A 26,224-nucleotide genomic window follows, 5' to 3' on the forward strand; every position below is an offset into this window, starting at 1 on the left:
TGTCAATTTCCACCCTTTCACTTTGAGTCTATGTTCATCCTTGTAGCTGAGATGTGTCTCTTGGAGGCAGCATATGGTTGAATTTAGTTTTTTGATCCAATCTGCTACTCTGTGCCTTTTTATTGGTGCATTCAGTTCATTTACATTTAGGGTGATTATTGATATGTGAGGACTTCCTATCATTCTATCTTTAGTTTTCTGGTAAGACTGTGTCTCCATTGTTTCTTTGCCTTTTTGTTGTTGTCTATTATTTCTGTGTGGTGGTATTCTATGATTTTTCCCTGTTTCTTCTTTTATTACATTATTTATTTCAGTTCTGGATTTTGTTGAGTGTTTACCATTAAGTTTATGTAAAAGAAAGTTTGATATTTAGAGTATTCCATTTTCTTCAGCATGCTTACTTTCTCCATTCCCATATTTCAGTTCAGGCCTTTAGTCTCCTTTTATGTTTTGGTTGTCACAAATTACCTTTATTTATGCTGGTCGAATAGCCTCCTTCAGTATTTCTTGTAGTGCAGGTTGTGTGTTAGAAAATTCCCTCAGCTTCTGTATGTCTGGAAAGGTCTTTATTCCTCCTTCATATCTAAAGGATATCTTTGCTGGATATATTATTCGTGGCTCATGATTTCTCTTTCAATTGTTTGAATATTTGATTCCACTCCCTCCTGGCTTGTAGAGTTTCTGCTGAAAAATCTGATGATAATCTAATGGGCTTTCTTTTGTAGGTTACTGTCTTCTTTTCCCTGGCTGCCTTGAGGATTGTTTCTCTGTCGTTAATTTTTGACAACTTCAATACAATGTGCCTTGGAGAAGGTCTGTTGGGGTTGAGATAATTAGGTGTTCTATTTGCTTCTTGGATTCGAGGATCCAGTTCTTTCCAGAAGTTTGGGAAGTTCTTGTCGATTATTTGTTTGAATATACTCTGTGTTCCCTTCTCTCTTTCTTCTCCTTCTGGTATGCCCATTATTCTTATATTGCTTTTTCTGATGGAGTCAGAAAGTTCTTGTAGAGTTATTTTATTTCTTTTAAGTCTCAAGTCTCTTTCCTTTTCCTTCCATGTCATTTCCAGATTTCTATTGTCAACGTCATTGATTCTTTCCTCCTTCTGGTCAACTCTACTACCTAAACTGGGTATTTCATTCTTCATTTCTTTTATTGAGTTCTTAATCTCCAGAAATTCTATTTGGTTCTTTTTTAAAATTTCAATCTCTTTGGTAAAATGTTCATTTTGTACTTTGATTGTGTTGCTGAATTCAGTAAACTGCCTGTTTGTGTTTTCTTGCATCTCATTGAGTTTTTTAAGAACTGGAATCTTGAATTCTCTGTCATTTAAGTCAGATATTTCTATGTCTTTAAGTTCATTTTCTGGAGACTTTTCATTTTCTTCCTGAGCTGTCTTGTTACCTTGGTTATTCATGGTAATTAGTGATTTATTATTTCTCTTCCTAGACATCTACAGGAGTGGGTTCTGCAACAGGTTGATAGAAAGAGGTCTTTCATTTCTTTTCCAGTACTTGTTGGTATAATGTTTTATTTTCTCTCCAACTGTAGCCTTTTTTTCTCTCTCTCACACGGTAGTGCTATGTTTTCTCTGCACTATTCCAGCTTCTCACACAATGGGGGGTGCCCTGGGAGACGGGCCTCTCCTCTGTTAATAGTTCACCCGGGTCACAGGGCGACACGTCCCTGTGGAGATGCGGAGAGCTTTTGAAGTGCCAAAGCTCTTTCTGCACCCGATTCAGAGCCCGTATGTTTCAGCAGTTCTGTTTACTCCTGCAGGGATCTGCCCAGATAGGTGGGGCCAGGGGCAGGGTGAGTTGTGAGAGGTGGCCCAGAGCAATGGTGGCGACCACCACCACAGCCGGTCCTGCTTCCACAGCTCCCTCCCTTTTGCCGGAACTAGTTGGACTGCGAATCTGTGTCTGCGCCCCACAGTTCTCTGAATAGCAAATATTCTGTTCTTTTGATCTGACACTGCTATTTTATCGCTTCTAGCACCAGGCAGGTGGGGGCAGGGCGAGCTCTGGGAGGGTAGGGAGGGGGCAGCTAGTCTCAGTGCCTAAGGCTTCCATTCTCCGCTCAGCAGTGAGGGCTTAAACCACCGATTTCAGCCCTCTTCCCTCAGTCTTTGCTCTGAGGTCTCTGCCGTGAGCGTTGGATTCAGCCGTGCTATATGCTGTCCCCTCAGCCCTGTGGGCCGTAAGCGGAGCCCTAGCAGTCCGAGTCCTTCCCTCTCCCGCAGCTGCGGTGGTTCCGGGATGCAGCGAGCTCGGAGCACTGAGCCAGGTCTGTGTCCTGTGCCCGGGGCTCCATCTCCGAGCTTCTCCTTTTCCTCCTCCCCAGCTCCGCGATTTGCCCACCTTTAGGTGAATTCAGTAGTGGGCCTTTTCTTCTTGCATGTCTGCTGTGCATGGAGTCCTTTGTGGAGTTTAGTTCTTGGATTTGTTGTAAATTCCAGGGGAGTTTTTAAGAGGCTCACCTCACACTGCCATTTTATGACATCATCCTCAATATATTCTTTTTTTCAGTTGTTGTATTCTTCGTTTGTGACTGGTTCTATTTTACTTTTTCTATCTCATTTTTATGTTTCCTATCTCTTTGTTGAAGTTTTCACTGAGATCATTGAGCATCCTTATAATCAGTGTTGTGAACTCTGTGTCTGGTAGATTGTTTGTCTGCATTTATTTAGTTCTTTTTCTGAAGTTTTATTCTGTTCTTTCATTTGAGACATGCTTTTCGCCCCCTATTTTGGCTGTCTCTTTGTGTTTGTTTCTATTTATTAGCTAGAGGTGCTACGTCTCCTACTGTTAGTAAAGTGGCCATACGTAGTAGGTGTCTTGTGGGCCCAGTGGCACAGTCTCCCAGTCACCTGAGCCTGGTGCTCCTGATGTGTCCCTTGTGCCAGTCGTGTGTGCCCTCATAGTTGAAACTTGGTTGCTGTTTGCATATCAGTGGGAGGGACTGACCCTCAGGATGATTGGTTATGAGGACTGGGGTGACTTCAATGGAGGAGCTGTGATGCAGGACCTGACTATAGAGCAGGATTTGCTTTAGCAGATCTCTGGTGCCTGCCCAGTCTGCCCTTTAGACGTGTCATTTATGGAAGCAGCTGGGTGGTGCTCTGGCTTGATCTGAAGTTGGCCAGCAAGTATTCTGGCCCTGGGAGGGGCTCCACTGCAGGCCAAGTCCAGCAGCCACCTTTGCCCTGCCCAGGGTCACCTGGCATGAGCCACAGAGTGATACAAAGATGTCTTCCATCCATGCTGGGCTTGCAGGTACCTGGGAGAGGCCAAGCCACCAACCAAGGCCAGCTGCCTGTAGCTTCTTTTAGGCTCTTCCCTTATCTTCGATTTTTTAGCTGGTGTACTATGATGTACCTAGGTGTAGCTTTTTCTTTTTCTCCTGCTTGGGGTTTGCTGATATTCTTACATCTATTGGTTGATGTTTTCCCCCAAATTCAGGCTATTTGGTGCATTGTTTTTTCAAACACTTGTTTTCTGCTCCACTCATTCTCCTTTCTTATGGGATTCCAAAGATGTAGGTTAGACCATTGGTAACTGAGGACAATTTTTTTCAAAAAATTGTTTTCTGTTCTTCAGATTGGTTTATTTATATTTGAATGTCTTCAATTTCACTGCCCCACTTTTTCTCCAATCTGCTCTTAAGCCCATCTAGTAAAAATTTCATTTCAGATATTGTGCTCCTCCGTTTTAGAAATTCCATTTGGTTCTTTTGGTGGTTTTATATTGTGTCAAATTAACAAAGCTGGAACTACACTTCCAGACTTACTTTCCTGTATGGTTACAAGTTAGAGTTGGCCAAAAGAGGCGTTTTCATGAGATTTGTAAGACAGACGCGAAGCGGCAACCATCACATGCTAAAGGTGAGTACCAGGCACTTGCATCTTGCCCTGAGCTTACTTTCTTGGCATGGGGCAACAGCCAGAATTAAAGCTTCTCAGGTGCCAGTGCATGTCCTCCTTCGGTTACTCTGAGATCTGAGCCCAGTGGCTGTAGCTCCATGAGAAGGGCACTGGCTCCTTCTGCAGGTCACCGCGATCATGTGGTTGGAGGTCGTGAGAAACAGGTATAGATCTTAGTTTTCCCTCTTGGGTTTTAGTTTGTTCTTGCTTTCCCCCACATGTCATTCAGCTAACCTTCCCAACTGCTGGCCCTGTGGAACTATGATGACTTCAAGCCCACCACTGGATGCAGACACCAGCCTTCCATAGACTTCTTCACCAGCTCCCACAATTTCACAAGGTCTAACCCCTAGTATAAAATCCTATGTTCATATCATTTGTAGTGATTCTATTTCTTTTTTTTTTTTTAAAGTGATTCTATTTCTATGATCAAACCCTAATCATTTTTTTCTGCTGAGATTCTCCATCTGTTCATTTATTATGACCATCTTTATAAAATCCTTGTGCATATTTATTAGATCTGTTTTAAAGTCCTTCTTTTAATTCCAACAACTAAATCATCTCGGTCAGTTTTAAGCCTGATTTTTCTCTTAATTATGTATCACATTTTCCTGTTTCTTCACATCTGATGATGTTTATTGGATATTGGATATTGTGAAGAGTAGGTTGGAGACACATTGTCTTCCTCTGAATAGCATTGATTTTTAATCAGCAGATAAATGATTGGCTGGTCACCTTGAGCTTATGGGGGATTGGATTTACATTTTTGTTAGGGTGGTTCTGTGTCAACTTTGTCTTTATATGCAGGGTGAATCCCTGGGTCTTGACACATAGTCTTTACTCCTAAAGTGTAGCTGTTCTGTGCTTTCAAAGGAAATTCTTAGGTGTTTATTAAGCCTCTCTACCTTGGTGTGACTCAGATTCCAAATTTTACCACCATAAGCAGCAGCTAAATTCCCCTTCAACTCTTGTTTCTGCCTCCTTTTAGTCATTTTCATGTGCCTTTAAACTTTTTTGTGTGTGTGTTTTGTACAGATTTATTATTGTCACATCTGCTGGAGAGCTGGTTTAATGCATGCTATTTCTTCATAACTGAAATCAGAACTTTGAGATCATCTTTTAAGACTGAAGCAAAAGGAAGAGAGAAGGAGGGGATGGGGTATCCCTGAATCCTATTAATCCTGTTAACAGAAAGAGAGTGCTGGAGAGGTTTGGAGGATGAAAGTAAAGATAGCCTCCCTTTGTTGGAAAAGAAAATTGTGTGTGTGTGTACATGTGTATGTGTGAGAGAGAGAGTGAGAGAGAGCCACAGAGCACTCTAATCCCATTGTCTTGAACCCTGTGCATAGGGATTAGAAGGTACTAGAGGAACATGAGGGGAAGCTGCCCTAACTGCCTGTGCCCGCTGCTGCTGGTGTGTGGTGGGGGAGCTGGTGGTGGTGGTGGTGGTGTGTGTGTGTGTGTGTGTGTGTGTGTGTGTGTGTGTACACCATGCACCCAGGTCCGCAGTGTTAGCTTGGAAGAACCTGAAGGCTAGTAAAGATACCATGTCTCCCTCTTCCTCCCCACTGCTAATTATTTGGTCCAAACTATCAAACAACACGGAAATGATTTAAAAAGGGGGAGGCGGTGTCCTGGATAATATGCTCCAGGATACTCTGCTTTTGCGATTTGTTTTTTTAAACATGTCCCAGGATATCTGACCAGGATGCTACTGAAGGGTTAGAAATTATGACGCCTGTTACAGGTCCACACTTTGGGGCAAACAGCCTCCTATCTAGGTGGCAAGTAGGAGGCCTGCAAGCCAAACCTAGACTCATTACAAATGTATCCTAGACAGTGGTCCAGATTGTGTTTCTAACATGTTTGGATTTATATTTTTGTACACATTTGAAAATGTGGATTCCTAGCTGTCTCCTTTAGATGGCGAGTGTACTCTCCCATTTGCCATAGTTCCCAGCACCACTAGGGCTGAAGCTTGTCAGTTTCTCTCACTCTCACTTCTGAACATGGCCTATCCTGGCCTCATAGGTTTTTGAGTTTGTGAATCCTGCTCTAAATCAAGCGGGGGTGCTGGTATTGTCCTTGGTAATGTCACCATAGTTGCCTGTCTGCAGTTTAGGGGAGAGGTAGAAAGGTCTGAATGGATCCACGGGAAATAAGGATGCTTGTAAAATCCTGGGAGGGCAGCAAAACAAGTTCCCATCTGCGTAGAGGATGGCTTGAATGATAACTGGTATCGCTGCATGCTTTAAGAAAGCTTCCCTGGGCCTAGACCTGAAGACTGCTTCTAAGGAGGAACAAGCTTGGCAGGTAAGACATGCCACCAAGCTGGGATTGATTGGCAGGCAAGAAAGCAATGGGACTGCCTGCGACTCTGTGAAAAAGGGAGGGCATGTAGGGGAGACAGAGCAGTTGGTAGTGAGCAAAATGGGACACCATCGGGAAGAGGGGCATTGTTATAGATTAGAGAAGAGAGAGGCTGGATACCAGCACCAGAGTGGCCTTTCTGCCAGCAAAACGTCCTACACACAGTGCAGGTGCAATAGCTTCTGGACATGGGTGTAGAGTTGAAAGATTAAAGGGGCAGAGTTTTGATATGATGGGGTAGAGGTAGAGGAGAAGATGATGAGTTTTAAACATAGAATAGAAATGCTATTCTGAAGAGACTTGGGAAATCGTTAGCACTGGAGAATGAGCTGAGGACTCAGGCCCAGTCCTAAGGAAAGGCCTTATACAGTAGTGGTCAGGAAGGTGTGGTCTACAATCAGATCCATGTGGGCTCTACTGTTAACCATCTAGGTGACCCTGGGCAAGCTGTCAGCCTCTCTGTATTTCCTCATCTGTAACATGGGGTAAGATAGTACCTACTTCATAGCGTTGTGAGTGTTAAGGGAGTAAATACTTATTAGGTGCTTAGTCCCATTTCTAATAAATGTGAGCTGCTATTGTTATTATTCATAGTACTGGCAGTAAGGCACAAACAACTGTGTGTTATAAAATGCCCATCATGGTTCTGATCACTCCCACCAGCCCCCTACTTACTTCCTTTTGTGTAAGCACCCATGTGTCAGGAAGCGTTTGTTAAATTTACATTAAGCTGGACGGTTTATTAGCAGCAATGAACAAATTTGGAAGGGATGGGCAACATTTCAGGGGAAGTTCAGACTGCCTAGATCTGATTAGGGCTCTCCCTTGGTGGCATTGAGAGGTGTGAAGGCAGCGTGAGAAGGAAAGGATGGAAGACAAACTATACAACCTTCCTAAGTTAGCCTGAATTACATGTAGTCTAGCCATACTCAGATCTGTCTTAAAGTTGCCGTATGCCATGGGCATGCTACATTTTTCATTTTAGCATGAAAGCTACTTCTACCTTAACTGCTCCGTCAGGGCTGGGCTAGGCGAGAGCTCCCTGTGCATGTGAGTGCGAGTCTGGTTGGGATAAAGGCAGAGGCGCATGGAAGAAATCGCTCTTCTTTTGGATCAGGAGAAACAGGTACTGAAATTGATGGCCTCACGTCACTGGTGTTACCCAGTCTGTCTACAGGAGGCTCTTCTCAGCCATAACTTAGAAAAAGCAGGCAGACGCCACAGAAATCAGATATTGGTCTTAGTGAGAATCAGTCCATGCATCTCAAAAGAATACAATAAATGGCTTTTCCTCCAGTGTTTTCTTGTTTGGCTTCCGTGAAGGTCTGTGTTTATGGAGGAACTTGGGTCTAATTGTCGCAGACAGACGCCTGTGTTCTTTTAGCTGAGGCAGATGGGCAACAGGCGGAGAAGGTGGGGGTGGCTGTGAGGGGGAAGGTGACATTTGTAAATATGTCAAGGGACAATGAAAATTCCCTGCAAATGCATTGGAACCTTTTAAATGAGCAGATGAAATAATCTTTCATAAATGATGTGGGTCTATGAAGAGAGTACGGTGTCAGTGAGGGTCTTGGTTCCTAACCATCTGTGGTTACAGGGGAGGAAAACCAGCCATAGGGGAGAGCAATTATTTTCAACCTCATCCCATAAAACACGTGCTATAGGAGCTGCTAACAATTTGCAAAATTAACTGCTACTCTCCTCTTTTTCTTTATAAACAACAAAAGGGCTAAATGGCAGGCAGCAGAAGGAAGAAAGAAGAGTTGTAAACGACTTGGACTAACCTACTGCGTCACTCAGTAGTCGCCAAAAACCAAGCGCTGATGTGAGCGATAGCTCCTTGGCCAGATGCGTGTTTGGGGCTGATGCACTCGGGTACGCTCTCTAATCAAGCTACAGCAAGCTCCGAAGTCTTACGCTCTGATCCAGCTAAGTCCAAGCTCCTTGTCACCACCCCGACCTCTACTGAGCAATGCTGTCTCCTGGGCCCAGACCCGGCTCTTCCTCCTAGGGCCTTACCCCTGTGTCCAGTGGCACCTTCACTTCCATAGAGAGGGAGCCCGTCTCCCCATTGATCATGGCTGTTCTCAGCTTCAAGAGGAAAGATAATGGAGTTAATTCATTGGCTCACATTGGAGGGTGGAAGGTATTGAGCTTTACTGACCAGATTGGAGGTGATTCCCCAGGAACACTTTGGGGTCTTCCCTCTTTCCTCTGAGCAAAACACCAGGAGGAAATAGAGACCTGATTCTAGGTTCCATTTAGCTTATAATTCTGGAAATTCACCAAGATAATGTTCCACAGTGCACTGATATGTGAGGGAACATCATGTCATTACCAAGACATAATTTCCTCTAGGATGAGCTGCTGACACCAAAAGCCAGACTGAAAACATCACAGAACTCAAACTTTGTAGCTTATAGACACGAGCTCATGCAGCCTCAGTAATCCTTGCGATTTAGGAAGATACCGTTATGTTTTTGCCATTGTTGGAAGAATTGCCCATTATAGGAATTGCTTCTGGGTTTGAGCTTGGAAGTCTCCACTGAGAGGCATAGCGTCACCTCAGAGCTGACAGCCACGCAGCTGGCCTGTGTGCTGGCTGCAGAGCTAAACCAACCCCTCATTCTCCCACTTTCCCCACTCACGACTTCAGCTCGGTCTTCCCACTCCACTTCAGAGAGATCCACGCTGTTGTAGTTAGGTTTGGGTTTCAGTTTCTTTCCCTCTCTGTACTGGAGTGGGCAGGTCAGGAAAAAAAATATGCGGTTAACATAAGGCATCGCTCAAGTTTCATCTCTTTTTATAAAGCCTTCTGGGTATATTCAGAAAATCAAAGAATCTCGGTGATTCCTTAAGGTTATCTGGGCCACCTTTCCACCCCGTGCAGAGCTTCCCGGGTCAACGTTTGTGACAGATGGTCTCACGGCCTCCGAGTGAATATTTCCCATAACGAAGAGCTCCATGTTTTTGAGTCAGTTTGTCACAGTTTTGGACAGCTCTAATTCTTAGGAAGATTTCACCTCATACCGAGCTGAAATCTGCCTCCCTGTAACTTTCACCGTTGGACTTAGTTCTTCCCCTGGAGCTACACAGAACATCTTCCACCTGACAACCTTTGAGATTTCTGAAGGTGTTTGTCATTCCTAAGACTTCCCTTCTCCAAGTTAAACATTCCCAGTTTGCAGATGCCTCAACTCCCTCTGAGTATGTTCTGCTTGCTCAGTGTCACTCCCAAAATGGAGTGCTCAGGACAAAAGTAAATATTTCCAGTGGGGTCTGACCAGTGTGGAGTGGGGTGCAAATTGTGTGGACCAAATATCATATGGCTCTGATTGCTGCTTCTGATTTTCCTGGGCTCCCAGGACAGCGACGCTGCCCTCACAGCACAGATCGAATTTTCAGCCCAGTAAGTCCCCTTCCTCACGCGATGCACTGTTAAATTACATCTTTACATCTTTATAACCTTATGCTTGAGCACTGAATATTTTGCAGAACATTCCATGCCTCCCTAATATATTTCATCTTGTTAATTTCAGCCCATTGTTTTAGAAAAGTACTTTCTGAATACTAATGTTCTCTCTTAAAGTATAAAGTTCTCTCTTAAAGTACAACGTATGTGGAAGTGCAGCCATACCTTCCAGACTTTGTGGCATCTGTGTTCTGTGTTTTCATTTTGTTGAAAGAATTTCTGAATGGGATAGAGCCAAGGACAGACAGATTCTAAGTGCCTAATAAAACCTCTTTCCAGCTTGCTGTAGAACCATTAATCAACACTTTGAATGTTATTATTATTTTCTGGCCCTGACTTCTCTCTCTCTCTCACCAAGAATTTACCTGCTATTAGGTCTGCACCACTTTTGAGGTTTGTTTAGTAATAGATCAAATAAAGAAAGAGAATAGTTTTTCATCAGGGTAAAGTAAGAATCAGTCAGAAAGTTTCCTTTTAGGAGAATGAGGACCCCTGCAGACGCTTGAATGTTTGAAGCTCCCTATCATTGTGTATCTTGCTTCTGCCAATTTTTTTCCCCCAAGCAAGCTGCATCCTTATGACTCGCCTGTGCAGGAGATCTGTGGTAAATCTGCCGCCACACTATCTCCCTTCCATTCTCCTCTTTCTCCCCTTGCTCGTGCTTGGATGCTGTCCCTTCTTGGCCGTATGGATTGGCTGCCTTTGAGTAAGGTGTGACATTCCTTATTCATTGCCATTTCCTAATTCCTGACAATGCCTGCAGGATCTTCTCTAGCTCCTCATACTAGAACCATAATTCCACTTTGTTCATTAGTCACGCTTTGGGCAATGACATAGAAAGATTTCAAGCCAAAAGTGTGGCTCTTGACCCTCTTTCAATTTGTTACTAGGCATACCCTCTATCATTTTTCTTTTTTAAACTTAACTTTTGTTCTCCTTAATACCTATCACACATCGATAGTGCTTTATTTAGGGATTTGACTAAGCTGGTTTTACCATATCTTTTGTTATATAATAATGTTTTACCATGATATTATCCTCTCATTGTTTCATTTGTGTAAGTCTATTTGTGTATAGTCTATTTCCTTAATTAGACTATAAACTTCTGTTTATAGCATTCTCAGAACGTTACAAGGTTAGGCACATAGTAGGTCCACAACATGCAGTGATCAGTTGAAGCCTTGTGTTCATCTAGATTACATAGGTGGTGACAGATGGGCTTCTGACCAATGCCCCTTCATTCTATAAGTCAGCTCCTGCATCAACACATTTATTATTTCTCTAGTGACTCATTTGTTGGCACTGAGGGTGGTCAAGGACCCGTTATGGTCAGATTCCCAGCAGAGTCTGAATTGGGAAGACAGAGTGCTTTCCAGTGTGTCCTTATCTCTTTTTACTCTGAACCTCTATAGCTTGCCTTAAGCAGCTCAGTCAATTGCTTATGGACACAGTATTTATCTGAACCAAATGGAATGGAATGTCACTTAGACTGATCTCTCCAAATGGCACCTGGGACAGATGAGTCCCTTAGTAAGGTCCTGGAAAGGTGCTCTGCAATTGTCCTCAGGGGCCACTTCAATTCAGTATGAGACTGGCAGAGAGGAGAGGGTTATGATTCCTCTAGGACTCCTACTCCCCTCTCCCTGACTCCACCAACAATCACACTGAGAGGTGTGTCATTGTGGTCATGGAGAGCAGCCAAGTGCATGGCCAGAGGTGGGGCAGCAGGGAGCCCCTCACCCTGGAGGCAGAACTTTTAGATAACATGAGGAAACTTTCTCAGTTGATTGCATGTGAAAATGCCCGCCTCTCACCAGACAGCTCTTCTGACATTTTTATTGTTAACTCAACATTCACACCCCCTGGGAGACCTACTGATAGCACTGTCAGACTCCGAGAGGGAGTGTGGAGCTACTGAGGCAGTGGGGGCAGCATGAGTGGCTGAGTCCTACAGGGAAACTGCACACTGCATCACATGCGGTCCAGACTGTTCCTCAATTAGCTCATGTAGTTTTTCCTTGTCTCTCCTGCTGGATTATACATAGTTTGCAAACAGGAACCATGACTTAAATTTTTTTTCTCAGGCTGCCCATTGGGTCCTTAAATGGACCCAATGTATGTTCATTGCTTGAATTGCGTTTATGAACTACCCCAAATCCCCAAAGAGTTAAGATCCCAAGACAAATAAGATCTCTACTTACCAGGGGTCGGAGGTCAGGATGTGAGAGGATGTAGCCATTGTTGGTGTTCAGAAAGGCATATCCATGCACTCCGAGCTACAGAGACAAGTGGAGGGGCATTAGACCTGCTGTTTGTGTTGGAGAACTGCAGGTAAGAAGGGGTTTGGGGTCACAGGGCGGTTAAAAGATGACAGTGCACAGCAGTAAGTTTTCAGATAGGAATATAAGTGAGCCAGTGCTGTGCTTCCAGCCATTAATTCTGCATTCCTTTGCCAATGCTACTGTTTACGGCAGCCATAATACCTTTACCTGGCCTCTTCCCACCACGCACCCTAGGGGCTTTGATGATATAATCTCACTAGTTCTGAAACAGGATTGCAGGGCATGGAGGAGCAGATTGGGAAACTGAGGCACCAGGAAGGGAAAGATTTTGATCAAGTCCACAGAGCCAGTCAGAGCTGGTGGTGACAAAGGGCCCCAGAGGAGTCGAGGCCGCTGCTCCCACTGTGACTGCCTGCACTTCTCTGGGATTGGAAGGCAGAGCCCATCAGCTCTGGGCTTAGCTGCGCTGCCTGCAGAGAGGCTCTGCAGCCTGGCAGGGTGACTCCGGGGATCCTGGGACCCCCATTCAAGGACCCGACCCAGGCTCACCTTGTACCGAGGCGCCAGCTTCATCAGCTCTCTCAGGGCCACATCAGAGCCCATCACCCCCAGGAGAATGCCATGGGAACGCTGGAAGGAAGAACACCAGGGTCAGGGAGACCTGGCTTCCCTGAACGCAGGGTCCGACTGGACCTCGGCCTTCCCAGAGCCCGGAAGAGGAAGCCACATAGGCCTGGCATGGTCCTTCCCCTGCGTTAGATTTCAGCCTGAGTTCCCTGGAATAACATCTAGAACCTACCAGAGAGGCTCCAGGAGTAATCTCAGCTGCTGGGAAGATTAATGTCCAAAATTAATATTTAAGCTGTAGTATTTAAATGAAATACAAAGTTGAATGAAATATTAATCTTCATAGCAAAAACGGAAGGACTTTGATCTCCGGAACCCTAATCTATGAGTGCTCTGATACACACAAGGCCTATCGGGAAACATTTCCTGACCAGATGGAGGATGGAAGGCTCTAGAAATTCCCTCACCAGAGGCCTTTACAAGCAAGTTAGAGTCTGTCCAAACTGGTAGGCACAGTGTGGTTTTGCTTGAAGGCTGGCAGGCAACACTTTTAGTCCTATATCCCCAAGGCAGTGGCCCAAAGGGCAGAGCAGGGGGATAGCCCCAAGCTGGCTGGAGAACTTGGGGGAGTCTGGACCAAGCCCCACCATTCACCGGCATCTCCTCCCAACCAAAAGATTCTGATGTAGTCAGTTGGGCACAGGGCCTCAGATCTGCATTTACAGCCCTGTCGCGGTGGCTGATGCCCAGCCAGGCCGAGGACCCTTTGTCTACAGATGCCAGCGGTGGTTCTAATCCCTGCCGCAGCGACTCAGGGCACAGCCACTCACGGTTTCATCCTTCTTACTGAAGACCGGCATGGCCACCGTGGTAAGGAGCGTCAGGCTCTGTGCCTGTGAGTTGAAGAGCTGTCAGGAAGGACAGAGCCAAGGAGAGAGGGTCAGAGTGCACTGAACAGAGGACCCACAGTCACTGACATCAACTGCTCAGGGTCACCTTCCAAGGGAGGAGGAAATCCCAGATGAGGTTTCCCTTCCCTGCATGGGGAAAGGCTGGAGGAGCGAGGTGAGCTGGGGACGAGAACCAGGCCGACGTCACTCAGCAAGGGCAAGTCTCAGAATCACAGAGCCAACCGCCCAGCTCCCAAGCACACTCACTCAGCCCTCCTGGCTCAGATGAGTGTGAACAGGCCCATCGGGCATCCCAGAAACAAAGAGGTTTAGCACAGTAAGAGCTCTTCCAAAAATTTCTGCCATGGACCCAAGGTTGGTACAAACTACAGCCCAAACCAGTTAAGAGGGAAAGGGACACTGACGCCGAGTCATCTGCAAACCCAAGTGTGTGTGAAAGACCACAGCGGGAAAGCAGGCCGTGGAGTCACGGTAGCCAGCCCTGGGTCACCCCTCCCACGGGATGGACCCATAGCCTCCTCCCCACTCAGAACACCAGAGCCACGTCCTTCCCTCCCAGCCTCTGAGACGGCCCTCCTCCCGCTCCTCAGCCCCCTTGGGAGGGGTTCCACACGTGTGCCCACTTTACCACGAAGACGGGCCTGAGAATTGGTGTGTGCAGGGCTGTCTGATAAGTCTGCCCTCTGGATCCCACTAAAGGAGGTTGCCTCGCCATGGAAGTTCACATTCTTGGAGAACGAAGAACTTTTTAACCATCAAGTCCCCTCCCCCTTCCTCATCTGAGTTTCAGGTTAGAGTTTGGAAGTAAGCTTTTCTGAAAGCGAATGGTTTCGGTTGACTAGAGTTCCACTAGCCACTTGGACCAGGAGGTTCGTAGGGATGGCCAAGGGGACAGCAGGAAGGGGTCTGGGTCCCGGGCGACCTGGCTCCTCATCAGCTCAGGGCTGTCCACCTCGAGACTTCGTTTACGTGAGGGAGACTTATACTTTTATTCAAGCCACTATTTTCAGGTCTCTCTTAGTCTTTGTCTGACACATCATCCTCGAAGCAGGTGTCTGTGTGTGTGACGTCACTTGAGAGGTGCCAGGAAGGTCCCCGTTCCCCCAAACATTGCATCTGACATTCTCCCTTCGATATGTCTTCCTTTGTGTAAGTCACTGTTGCCTGCAGGGAGTCTCTGATAATTCAGGGGCCAGGAAGGGGGGCCAGGAAGCTATAGTGTCTTGAGTTACTGGTTAGACTCCTTCTTTTCTACACCAGGTGGGAGAGAGGACAACGAAGGAGGTGAGGACAGCGAGAAGGAGGGAGGAAGAAGTTTGGAGCAGATGGGCTCTGTCCACGGAAGGCAGCTCTGGGCAGTTCTGCTTACAGGGCTTTCGGGCCTCTGGGCAGCACACGGGTAACAGACCTGCTAGTGGGTGAATGTTCACCCTCTCACAACGCTTCCCAAGGAGGTGCTCTGCTCACTCCTCTCCTCAGCTGGGAAGTCACCTCTTACACCCTGGGGTCCCTAACTCTGGAGCAGGGTCCGGGCCTCACCTTGCTGTCCATGTAGGCTTCCGTCCAGGTGACGTCGTGGCTGTGGTTGATGACCATGGGGCGGCTGAGCACGTGCAGATACTCCATCACGTTCTCCTGGGCGTCTGCCAGCGTGGAGATCTGCGTGTAGTAGCCTGGAGAGGGCACGTGGTGTGGAAGGCTGGTGCTCTGCAGGGCCCACGTACTCTCCCCGTTACTGACGGCTCACAGCTGGGCAGTGGTGCGGATGGGCGTTCCAAGGCCCAGCCCCAGCCTCAGCCTCAGCTTAGGAGAACTCTGAGGGGCCATCCCAGCTCCATTGCTGCCACAGCAGCAAGGCCTGTGGGTCAGCTTCTGTCTCTCAGCGCTGCCCTTCTCACTTCCTTCCAGGGTGTCTCCCTCCTGCATGCAACTCTGTCCCAGGGTCTGTTTCCACGGACTCCCATCTAAGACAGCGGTCACAACACCCCCCCCTTCTTCCTCTGATTTCTGTCCTTCCTCAGTTAGGGAGAGGGGTGCCATAGCTTCTTCACTGTAGCCACAGTGATATTTAAAAGAGCAAACGGCTTGCAAGGCTACGAATGACTTAGCACATGCTTACCTCTCTGGTCTCACTGCTTATCACCTCCCACAAAACATTCATTCCACACTCCAGTAAAGTGGGACAGCTTTCAGTTCCCAGCGTGCCTCTTTCTCAAACCCTTTCAACATGTTATTCCCTCTGTCTGGAACACCCTTCCCTGCTCCCTATGTCTGGCTGATTCCTACCAGATCTTCCCTCCTTCCTTTCTTTCTTTTTTTCTTCTTTCCTTCCTTCCTCCTTTCTTTCTCTCTCTCATTACTTTCAGGTGTACAAAACAACACAGTGATTAGACATTTATATACTCACAAAGTGATCACCCCAATAAGTCTATTACCCATCTAACACAGTACATAGTTACTACAATATTATTGACTATATTCCCTATGCTGTACCTTATATCCCGTGACTATTATTTTAAAATTATAGTTGACATTAAGTATTATTTCACATTAGTTTCAGGGGTGCAGCGTAGCTCCTACCAGTTCTTTATGTCTCAGCTTAGACCCCCTTTCCTTTAGGAAGCCTTCCCTGCCAAACGGGGGAAGTGCCTCTCCAATCCATCCTCGAGGGGTACAGTCTGTACCCCTCCACCCTCACAACACATGGCAAATTATATTGTCATTGATGGTTCACTTGTTTGTGCCCCAGCTGGACAACAGCAAGAGCCAGACTAGTCCATTCTGACCACAACCTGGAAACCGCCAGGTACACAGTAAGGGCTCAGTTAAGTTTGGTTGAATCAAACCCAGTTGGCACCTTGAGGCCCAGGTCTTGGGTTTTGGCCAGAGGCAGATGAGGACTATTTTACACAAAACAGAATTCTAAAGAAAATGATGACCCTCTGCTTTTTGTTTGGGAATAGAGTCAGAGTAAACGTGCTTCACCTGCAGAAGAATGGAGGCTGGACACCAGAGAACTTAATTTATGACGTCAGTCCCAGCCTGCCTTACTCTGTCTACACTGCGGTTTCCCTAAGGCTGTATTTGAAGAGACAGTTTTCTCTTCTGAAAACACTGGCTAGATGGCCTCTAAGTTTCATTTCAGGTGGCTTTATGACTTAGAGTCCCTGCAGGAGTAAGCAAGGCTTTATGGAGCCGTCTGCATTTTGTCTTGCCTTTTCCAAGTAAGAAGGAGAGGCAGATGCTGTCAGCTCCACACAGCACCACTCCTCTGCCAGCCCGACTCAGGAGCCATGGCTCAGCGCTTGCGGTGATGGGGAATGCTGCTCCACCTGTGCGCAGGTACAGGCTGCCAGGCACTCTGCCCACATGTCACCTACCTTTGTTGTTGCACGCGATCCACCTCATGCGATCAGCAAAAGTGACTTCTCTCCCAATAAGGTAAGTGAAAACTCGAACCTAATCCACAAGAGCAGATGGACTTAGCAGCCATCACCCCGGTGAGTGGTGTTAACGTCACTGAGTGCATCTTCCATGCCGGGTCAGGCACTTGGCTGAGATTCTCCACTCTCACTCCGTTGGGTCAGAAAGGACCCTGGGGCCTGGCAGCACTGGGACCTGCCAGTGCCATGGTGAATGTGGGGCAGGTACGGAGTAGGTCACAGCGTGGCAGTTTTCACGTCTTACTGCCGTATTCTGGTCTCTCACCCTGAGCCCCCTCGCCCCCAGCCCTCTGTGCCCAGGGCTTTTGGAACACCAGCCTGGGACATGAATTTACCAGTGGGCCAAGAGTCAGACCATTTGAACTCAGGGATTCTCTGGGCCGTCCCATCGCAGTAGTGGAACGCTCCCCTTGGCCCTCTCCCCTCACCCCTCGCCCACCACCAGGAGCATAACCTTGCGGTCCGGCCAGTTGTACTTCTCAAACACTGGCTCGTAGTTCTCCACGGCCCCGTCGGTGACCAGCATGATGGCCTGATTGCAGAGGCTTCCTTGCCGGGCCTCTTGGGACTGTGCAGGGTGGAGCGGCTCCATGACGACAGGCTATACACTGCCCGCCACCCACACCCCGCCTGTCTCCCACTCCTCCACCCCCCCTCAGCTTCCTCAGGTGCAGTACCTGCTTCAGGATCTGAAAGGCTTCCCTCAGGGCTTGGTCCACAACCCCCATACCTTTAACCATCAGCTTGTCCACCAGCTGTTTAAAATGCTGTTGTGGTTAAGAAACCAGAGGAAGGTCAGTGGAGCGAGTGGGCCACAGAACCTTCGTCTGAGGTCTAAATCTCAGAGGCTGTTTGGAGCTATTTGCCCAGAAAGACATGATTGTGGGATCCATCTCTCCTCCATCCAGCTAATATCACGGCTGGTCCCCTACATCAGATATTTCTCAAATGCCACCAAGATAAACTGAGAGCGTGTGAGGAGCTGGGTGCCAGTCTATCCCCACTACTGGGAGGAAATGCCAGTGTGAGTCCAACCGGAGCAAGGAGGCCAGTCCAGGCCAACGCCCAAGTCGCCAGGTCCCAGCATGCCCACTATTACCCACAGAGAGCATTTCACAGAAAAAACTGTGGAGGCCACCAGGGCCTCCAACTCAAGGGTAGGATTTAAGACGAAGCCAAACCCAAATTCTCCAGCCACTGAGGAAAGGATCTGTGCCATGCAAACTCTCCCTTGAAAAAAGTCACCACATCTTCTCCTTGGCCTCTGAAAATGACTCAACAGAGTGGGATTGAATTTCTCCTCCTTTTGGGGAAGCTCCTCATGAAAGCTGACACAGTGGGAAGGCCCACGGGGGAGGCAAAGAGGGAAACTGAGTTCTGGATAATCCACAGAATACAAAAACCAGTCCTGAAGAAGTGAGATTTCCCTTAGATTGGAGGTCTTTCTCTGCCCTGTTTGCTGTGATGGGTCTGCATGGGTCTGCGGCCTGCTTTGCCCCTCTCTAGGTGCGTGGAGTGAGTTAAAGGGGCCGAGAGGCAGCTGCACACAAGACCCCCAGCACTGTAACCAGAACAGGGCCTCGGGAGATGAGGCACTCACCTCGCGGTTGTCTCGATCTGCCTGGACAAGGGTCCCTTTAAAACAAGGCTCGACGTAGTGGATGTAGTCATTGTACTGCAGTTGCAGAGGGCAGAGGGGAGGGGAGAACAGACTGGTCAGTGCCAGAGCTCAGGCTACTCACAGGGTGCCAGGGCTGGGGTCATGTAGGCAGCTGTTAGAGGATCTTGGGGTACCCTATGCTTTCGGCAATTTCCTGAGTAGAGAGGTGGGAGTACAGAGACCAGCAAAACCTTAACTCTAAAAATCCTCTCAGATCCTGGTCTTGGGCTAGTTTCTTGGGTGGCTGTCATGTCTATCTCCTGCGGCACACAGAGAACCACAAGTTAGAGAGAATTCCTCTGGTCTCTGCCACCAAAACCAGACAGAGTGCCCTCCACGGGACACCCAGGGCCTTCCAAGTACAGACCCCTCCCCACGGCCTGGGTCCAGGGATAAGAAACTATGCTCTCTTTCTCTTCGCCCTGAATTTCTCTTCCTCCTTCAGCTTTCAGCAGGGACTAGAAAGGAAAACGAATTATTACTGCCCCTTTTCTTAATCACCCCACTTCCCTGTAGCTAAGATTCAAATCTTCCCGGTGCCCTTAATCCACTTCTGCTTAAATAAGAGAGGAGGAGAGGGAACCTGGCGGTGGCATCATGGTAGGACTATATGCGTGTCCTAGGGAGACTGTTGGGGTGTTCTGGCGGAATGCTGGGAGCGAATGCTTCCCCTCATTGCTACTCTCTAAACACCTGGAGAACTGGGGTGGGGGTGGGTGGGAGGCCCAAGCAAGCTTCAAGGGAGGGCAGGAGCACACCTCCACCCCCTGGAGTGGTAGGATCTGCTGGTGCAGCCATCCTGTCACTGCTGCCAGTCAGGGACAGAGATGGAGTGGTAAAGATGGGAAGCACAGGGTCCAGGAGTGACACAGGTGAGTAAGTAACACAGGCCTCAGGGAGCAGCTCAGGGATGAGGGGGCCATTTGCACACCCCCAAGATGACCATTTTGAAGTTAGACCATGTAGCCTTGGTATTTCTTTACTGGATAATAAATTCCACTAAAGATAAACATTTTCAGCAACATGACAGGCTGGTGGAGGTAAGTTTTGGAGCAGGTAGCCTTCAGAATGGCACCCCTAGGCGGCTGTCAGCTCTGCCTCTGGGGAGGGCTGCACCCGCCCCCTCTTTTCATGGACTTGAAAGCATTCACCTAACTTGTCCCCTTTCCTTCCTGCTCGCTCCTCTCCTTCATTACCTTTCTGGGGCAGCAGAGCTAGCCGCAGCCTCAGGACGAGTTGCTGTGAAAGCAACGAGGTGCCCCCTGCCTCTTTTCTCCCACTGCATCTCAGTGTGGGTCGATGAAGGAAGTGGGGGAACTGGGGTTCTTATAAAGCAGGAGCCCAGGGATCACTCATCCTGCAGGATGATGAGGTAGATGATGAGTGCCAGTCAAGCGCACATGGATGGGACGCATCAGGTATTTGCTCAGGGCCAGTGCTTCTTAATCTTTATTAGATCCAGACCCAGCTGAGAAATTGATAAGTTCTACAGACTCAGAAAAATGGATTATACATAATGGGTTACACATGATTTCAGAAATCCTGCGGACCTCTTAAGGTCCATCCTTGGTTCAACCTTGGAATGGACCCTGGCTTAAGAGCCCTGGCTTCAGACGAGAGAATCACTCTACAGTCTGAAGTATCTTGTGATTGTAAGTATAGGTCGTCACAGTGCAGGTAGAGGAAAGGTGTTTCTAGAGCAGGAAGGCACACTTACCGCAATGATGTTAACAAAGTCATTCTCTCCCAGCGTGTCCAGGATGGTAGAGACAGTGTGTTTGGCGATCGTCATCCGCAGCCCCTTCATGCTGCCACTCGTGTCCACCACAATCACTATGTCCTTGGGGGAAGTAGCGGCTTGTATGTACCTTTAGCAGAAAGCAAGGGACAGGCCAGCAATGGGAAAATGAAAGCCAGAGCAACCACCCAACCGAGTCTCCAGTTAGTTTTGTGCAGATTCAGGCTCAAGTGTATCCAAAATTCAGGTCAGTGCCCCACCGATGCCAGGTTGTATCATGTCGCATAACCACTCAGCAGAATTCTGAAGCCATTCTGGGACAACAGTTAGGCAGGTGCCCATCTAATGGGCCTGTCTGGTGAGAAAAATGTCAAGTTCTGGGAGGAACCTTGTCTTCTTTGGAGATCCAGCCAGAATCCCGGTGGGATGGGCAGCAGGAAGGGAGAGCACGGGATTCCACCTGCAGATTCTGTTACAAATCTGCCAGATGAGGGGTATGGCAGGAGAGGAGAGCCTGGCAGAGGGTTTATTTGAAGAAAGCTCAGTGTCCTGGAAGGAGCTTTGGGGCGAGAAAGACAGATGTTATCAGTCCTGGAGCAAGGGCAGCTGTGGAGAGACAGGAGGGACACAGCTTCTTCCTACTCCTGTGTTGTTAAAGTTCTACACACCTGAGGCCCTTGGGTTGAGGTGGGGGCAGGGACTGAAGGAGATAAACCCAAAGGTGAGAAGAGATGCCAGCACCAGAGGCGTTTCCCCGGGAGCGCTTACCAGCCACGGTTCCGGCAGTCGAAGGCAATGACTCCATTCTCATCAGGTGTCCATTTGATGCCTGGGGAAATAAAACCTGCTTCTTTCACCGGCTCAGTGAGGCTGCGCCAGAGCCCCTGACTGGGTACTGCCATCCAGGCTGGCCCGGGCCCTGGGGCAGGGCCCGCTGTGGACCTGGGCATCAGGGTGTAGGACCATGAGGGCACAGCCTGCAAACTGAGGCAACAGGCAAGGAGGGGGGCCAGCTCTGTGGAGGACGCACAACCCACACTGCCCGCATCCAGAGTTGAGGCCAGTTTCACAGATAGGACCCTATATGTTATGCCTGGGACTCATTTGTGAGCTAAATAAACCTCACCTCAAATTGTGGGAGGGGAGGCTTCAGGACGGCATGACTTCACATCCATTACCAGCAGAAGCCTGACAGAGTGGCGGGAGAGCCAGGTGCTCTGATGTCCAGTGCACCTGCCTCTATTTAGGTGACCTGGGAGTTCTCACTATCCTTCCTGCTAGCTGGCCGAGGGACATGATTTGGCTGTAAGACTGTAAGCGCTTTGAGGTCAGGAATTACCAGCACAGGCAGACCTCTTTGTATTGTGCGTTGCTTTACAGTGCTTTGCAGGTACCCTCCACCAGCAAAAAGAGTATGGCTCCCTTTACTGAGAAATTCGCGTTGATGAGGTGGTCGGGAACGGAACCCACAAAGTCTCCGAGGTCTGCTGTACCTGGCACAGCGTCTGACAGCGCCTGGCAGAGTCGAGGCTCCATAAATGTTTGTTATATGAACTAAAGAACGACTGAATGAGTGTGAAAGAGTTTACCTTGACCCACTAATAGTGCACTGGGATAGATTTTACCGAAAAATTTGGATAAAAGCACAGATAACACTCACATGATTGATGATAGAATCTCTATTTGAAAAGACTTCAATGAATGGGACGAGTGGGTTCAAAATAAGGAGATTAAAAACAACAGGTGAAATTTTATAGTGTTGTATTTTGGCTAGAAAAAAAAAGTGGCAATATCACAAATGTCTAGAAGTTCCAAAGGACCTTCCTGTTCCACATCTGTTAGGCTTCAGGTGAGATACACAGTTTGAGGCAATGTTGGACTCTCAAACATAGGAGAGGTTTTCAGGGATCATCCCCCCAAACCAAACAAATGGGAACAGACTTCCAAGGCTGAGGAGCAGGGGCCAAGGCAGCCAGCAGCCAAGGCCTAGAGAGGAAGCAGGACAGAGCCACGGGCCAAGCTGGTGCGATGGGAGCACGAGGAACATGGCTCTAACGTGGGCCTGCTGTCGCCACAAGCAGCTGGGTCTCCTAAGGCCACATTCCGATAGCAGCATGGTTGTAAGGAATTTGATCCTTAGGACAGTAAGAAGGAGGAGAAACTGAGCCTGGGGTTCTTGGCTCTGAACCAGAACCTTGGAAGAAGGCTTTCGTGGACCTGGGTGGGGGTACCCTCAGTTCTAAGCAGAACAAATGTGATTCCTTTGAGGGAAGTTTCCCAAGTCAGGCCTGCAGAATTCCCACGGATTACAAGCAGCATGGCACCACAAGCAAGGATTACCAAATACACTAGAAACAAGCCCCTATGAGTGAGAGGCAGCCGAAGCAAGAACCACCAGAGGTATCCTCCCAAGGATTACAGTGTTGGAACTACCAAATACAGGGTATCGGATAGGTATGTCGGCGAGAGCACAGGGGAGAATATACAACAATAAATGATTAGGAACAAAGAAACAGCCTTAAAAATATGGAACTTTTGTAAATGACAATGTGTTTACGTTGAAAAATATAAATGCATAGTGGATTATTCACAGGTAAAGAGAAAATTCAGTCATTTGAAGGATTTATCCAGAATCCTGTGGAGGCTAGAATGAGAAGGTAATATATGTCTGACTGGAGACGCAGAGAGAGAAAAGGGGGAGAACGAGGAAAGACAATGGTTACAATGATAGCAAATGTTCTAGAACTTATAAAAATTACAAATCCACAGATCCAGGAAGCACAGTATACCCCAAGCAGGATAAATAAAAAGATATCCACATGTACACAGGAGTGAAATGGCAGAACTCCAAAGGCAAGTAAATAAAGATCTTGAAATCATCCAGAAAAGTTAGAACATTTGCTTACAAAGGAACGGCAGTTAAGCTGATGATCGATTTTCTCAACATCAGTGGAAACCAAAAGGCAGTGGAAAAAGAGTTTTAAGGTGTCGAGGGAAGATAATTGTTAATTTAGAAGTGCATTCAGAGCAGAACTATCATTCACGAATAAGAATAGAACACTACGGTTATTTTCTCAATTCTACTTGGGGTTTTATTTCCCCTGAGCTGTTATTTATAGTAATACATTTCTCAGGGTGTGTCATTAAATGAGGCTTAGTCAGTCATTTGTTTCCAAGAAGAAAAAATAAAATTTGGCCTTTTCTGCTTAAATAAGATAACAACAGGACATGATTTGTGTAACTTGAAAAAAATAAAAAAGAATGAATTTAAAATTAAAAAAAGAATAAGGATAAAATAAAACATTTGTAAATAAACAAAACTGAGAGCCCTACTATAAAGGAGCTTCTGGAAGGCTTACTTCAAGAAGAAGGAAAAGGATCTATGAAAGACAGATTGAGATGTTTGAAGGAATGGTGAACAAATAAAATGGTAAACAACCAGTTAATTCCAAACAAGCAATCTTTGTATCAGATAGTATCTAATTTGTGGGGATAAAAAAGGGAAATATTAGATGACAGTAAAATAGAAATCAGGGTGGAAGCAGGAAATGTGTGAGAGTTCTAAAGTCCTTTTTTGACTGAGAGGAAGGTAAAAATATTATTCAATTTTAATATCTTGTTAAATATGCCCAATAAGGAGTAATTACTAAAAGAATAAAAATGAAGGAATAAGTTCTAAACTGATAGAAAGAAAGAGAATGGCAGAGTTATAAAAAAAAGTTTAATCATTTAAAAAACAAAAAAGGATAAAAAGGAAACAAAAATAGTGGGACAAGTAGAAATTTTAGAAATAAGAAAAACATGTTTAAATATAGCAATACAATAAATGTAAATGTGCTTAACTTGCCAACTAATATAAGAGATTATCAGTTTGGATAAAAATTTAAAAGCTAAGTTATTTTCAAGAGATATGACTAAAACAAAATGACATAGAAGGTTGGAAGTAAAATGATGGAAAAAATATATATCAGGATAATCAAAAGCATATTGGTAGTACTTATGAATATCAGACAAATGGACTTAAAATACAAAGTGTCACAGAGGCTAACAAGGGTCAAGCAGATATAAAATCAGCAAAGATACAGAAAATTTAAACAATACAATTAACAAGCTTGATCTAATGACACACACAGAATTTTCCATCCCACAATTAGAGCACACATATTTTTCTCAAGCACACATGAAATATTTACAAAACTGATGACATACCAGGCTATTAAACTAAATCACAACTAATTTCATGTAATCAGTACCATATACACCATGTTCTTTGTCTACAAAAGCACTTCAATTAAAAATTGATAATAAAAAGTTAAATATAAAGTCCCTATATTTTGGGTTACTTTATTTTATTTATTTTTTTTGGTTATTTTAAAACACACTTTTAAATAACCAAAAGTCAAAGAAGAAATCACAGGAAAATTTAGAAATATTTAGAAACAAATGATAATTAAACACTACTATAACACCCAAAACACAGGCAATAAATTCTGTGTATCAAATGATACAATCAACAGAGTGAAAAGGGAACCCATGGAATGTGAGAAAATATTTGCAAATCATATATGTGATAGAAGGTTAATATCTACAATATATAAAGAACTCCTACAATTCAACAATAGCAACTGAAAAACAAACAACCTGATTCAAAAATGGGCAAAAGACTTGAATAGACATTTCTCCCAACAGGATATACAAATGGGCAAAAAGCACGTGAAAAGATGCTCAACATCACCAATTTTAGGGAAATGCAAATTAAAACCATGATGAAATACCACTTCACATACAGTACGATGGCTTCTATTAAAAACAAAACAAAACAAAATAAAACAAAATAACAAGGATATGGAGAAACTGGAACTCTTGTGCACTGTTCATGGTAGTGTAAAATGGTGCAGTCACTATGGAAAACAGTATGGTAGTTCCCCCCAAATTAAAAACAGAATTACCATGTGACCCACAAATTCCACTTCTCGGTACACACCTAAAATAATTGAAAGTAGGGTCTCAAAGAGGTCTTTGTTAGTCCATTATTTGCAATAGCTAAATATTTAGCTATTTGCAATAGCTAAATATTTGCAATAGCTAAAATGTAGAAGAAACTCAAGTGTCCATTGACAAATGAATGAACAAACAAAATGTGGTACATTCATACAATTAAACATTATTCAGCTTTATAAAGGAGGAACATTCTGACATATGCTAAAACATGGATAAATCTTGAGGGCATTACACTAAGTTAAATAAGCCAGTCATTAAAAGACAAATACTGTAGCATTTCACTTATATGAGGTACCTAGAGTAGTCAAATTCATGGAGATAGATGCTTGAATGGTGGGTGCCAGGGGCTGGGAGAGGAGGGAGTGATGATTGATTTTTTTAATGGGGACAGAGTTTCAGTTTTGCAAGACGAAAAGAGTTCTGGAGATGAATAGTGGTGATGGTTATATAACGATGTGAATGTACTTAATGACACTGAATCATACATTTAAAAGTGATTAGGATGGTAAATTTATGTTATATGTATTTTACTATAATTAAAAATTTAAAAAACCCACTACCAATCCTAACTTGTGAGCAAAAATAGAGTTTCTACAGACAAGGTAGAACCATAAACTCTTGTTTTAGAAACAAAGAAAGGCTAAAACTTAAAGCTAAGAGTCCAATTTAATAAGTTAGGAGGAGGAACAACAGAATAAATTCAAAAAAGGTAAAAAAAGATAAAGTTAGAGCTAAAATAGATAAAATAGAAAACAAAGAAACAATACAGAGCAATCAACAAAGACAAATGATCATTCCTGAAAAAACTAACAAAATAGAGAAACCAGTGGTAGTTTTGATATTATTATTTAATTTTAA

The 26,224-nt window shown here is 45.8% G+C and overlaps 1 protein-coding gene across 1 annotated transcript in view; it reads right to left on the bottom strand.

Moving 5' to 3' along the window:
• CACNA2D4 (calcium voltage-gated channel auxiliary subunit alpha2delta 4) overlaps window positions 1-26,224 on the bottom strand; it is a gene marked incomplete at its 5' end in the record, with an annotated part of 135,071 nt that overhangs the window by 77,040 nt on the left and 31,807 nt on the right. The window contains 12 exons of the mRNA XM_081058997.1: window positions 8,312-8,383; window positions 8,941-9,027; window positions 11,966-12,040; window positions 12,596-12,676; window positions 13,444-13,521; window positions 15,064-15,197; window positions 16,905-16,983; window positions 17,422-17,535; window positions 17,645-17,734; window positions 18,568-18,642; window positions 20,345-20,495; window positions 21,134-21,194. Coding sequence (XP_080915123.1) covers window positions 8,312-8,383; window positions 8,941-9,027; window positions 11,966-12,040; window positions 12,596-12,676; window positions 13,444-13,521; window positions 15,064-15,197; window positions 16,905-16,983; window positions 17,422-17,535; window positions 17,645-17,734; window positions 18,568-18,642; window positions 20,345-20,495; window positions 21,134-21,194 — 1,097 coding nt within the window. The remainder of the gene's footprint in view (window positions 1-8,311; window positions 8,384-8,940; window positions 9,028-11,965; window positions 12,041-12,595; window positions 12,677-13,443; window positions 13,522-15,063; window positions 15,198-16,904; window positions 16,984-17,421; window positions 17,536-17,644; window positions 17,735-18,567; window positions 18,643-20,344; window positions 20,496-21,133; window positions 21,195-26,224) is intronic.

The sequence above is a fragment of the Rhinolophus hipposideros genome, assembly GCF_964194185.1.
Source record: "Rhinolophus hipposideros genome assembly, chromosome: 9".
NCBI classification, from domain to species: domain Eukaryota; kingdom Metazoa; phylum Chordata; class Mammalia; order Chiroptera; family Rhinolophidae; genus Rhinolophus; species Rhinolophus hipposideros.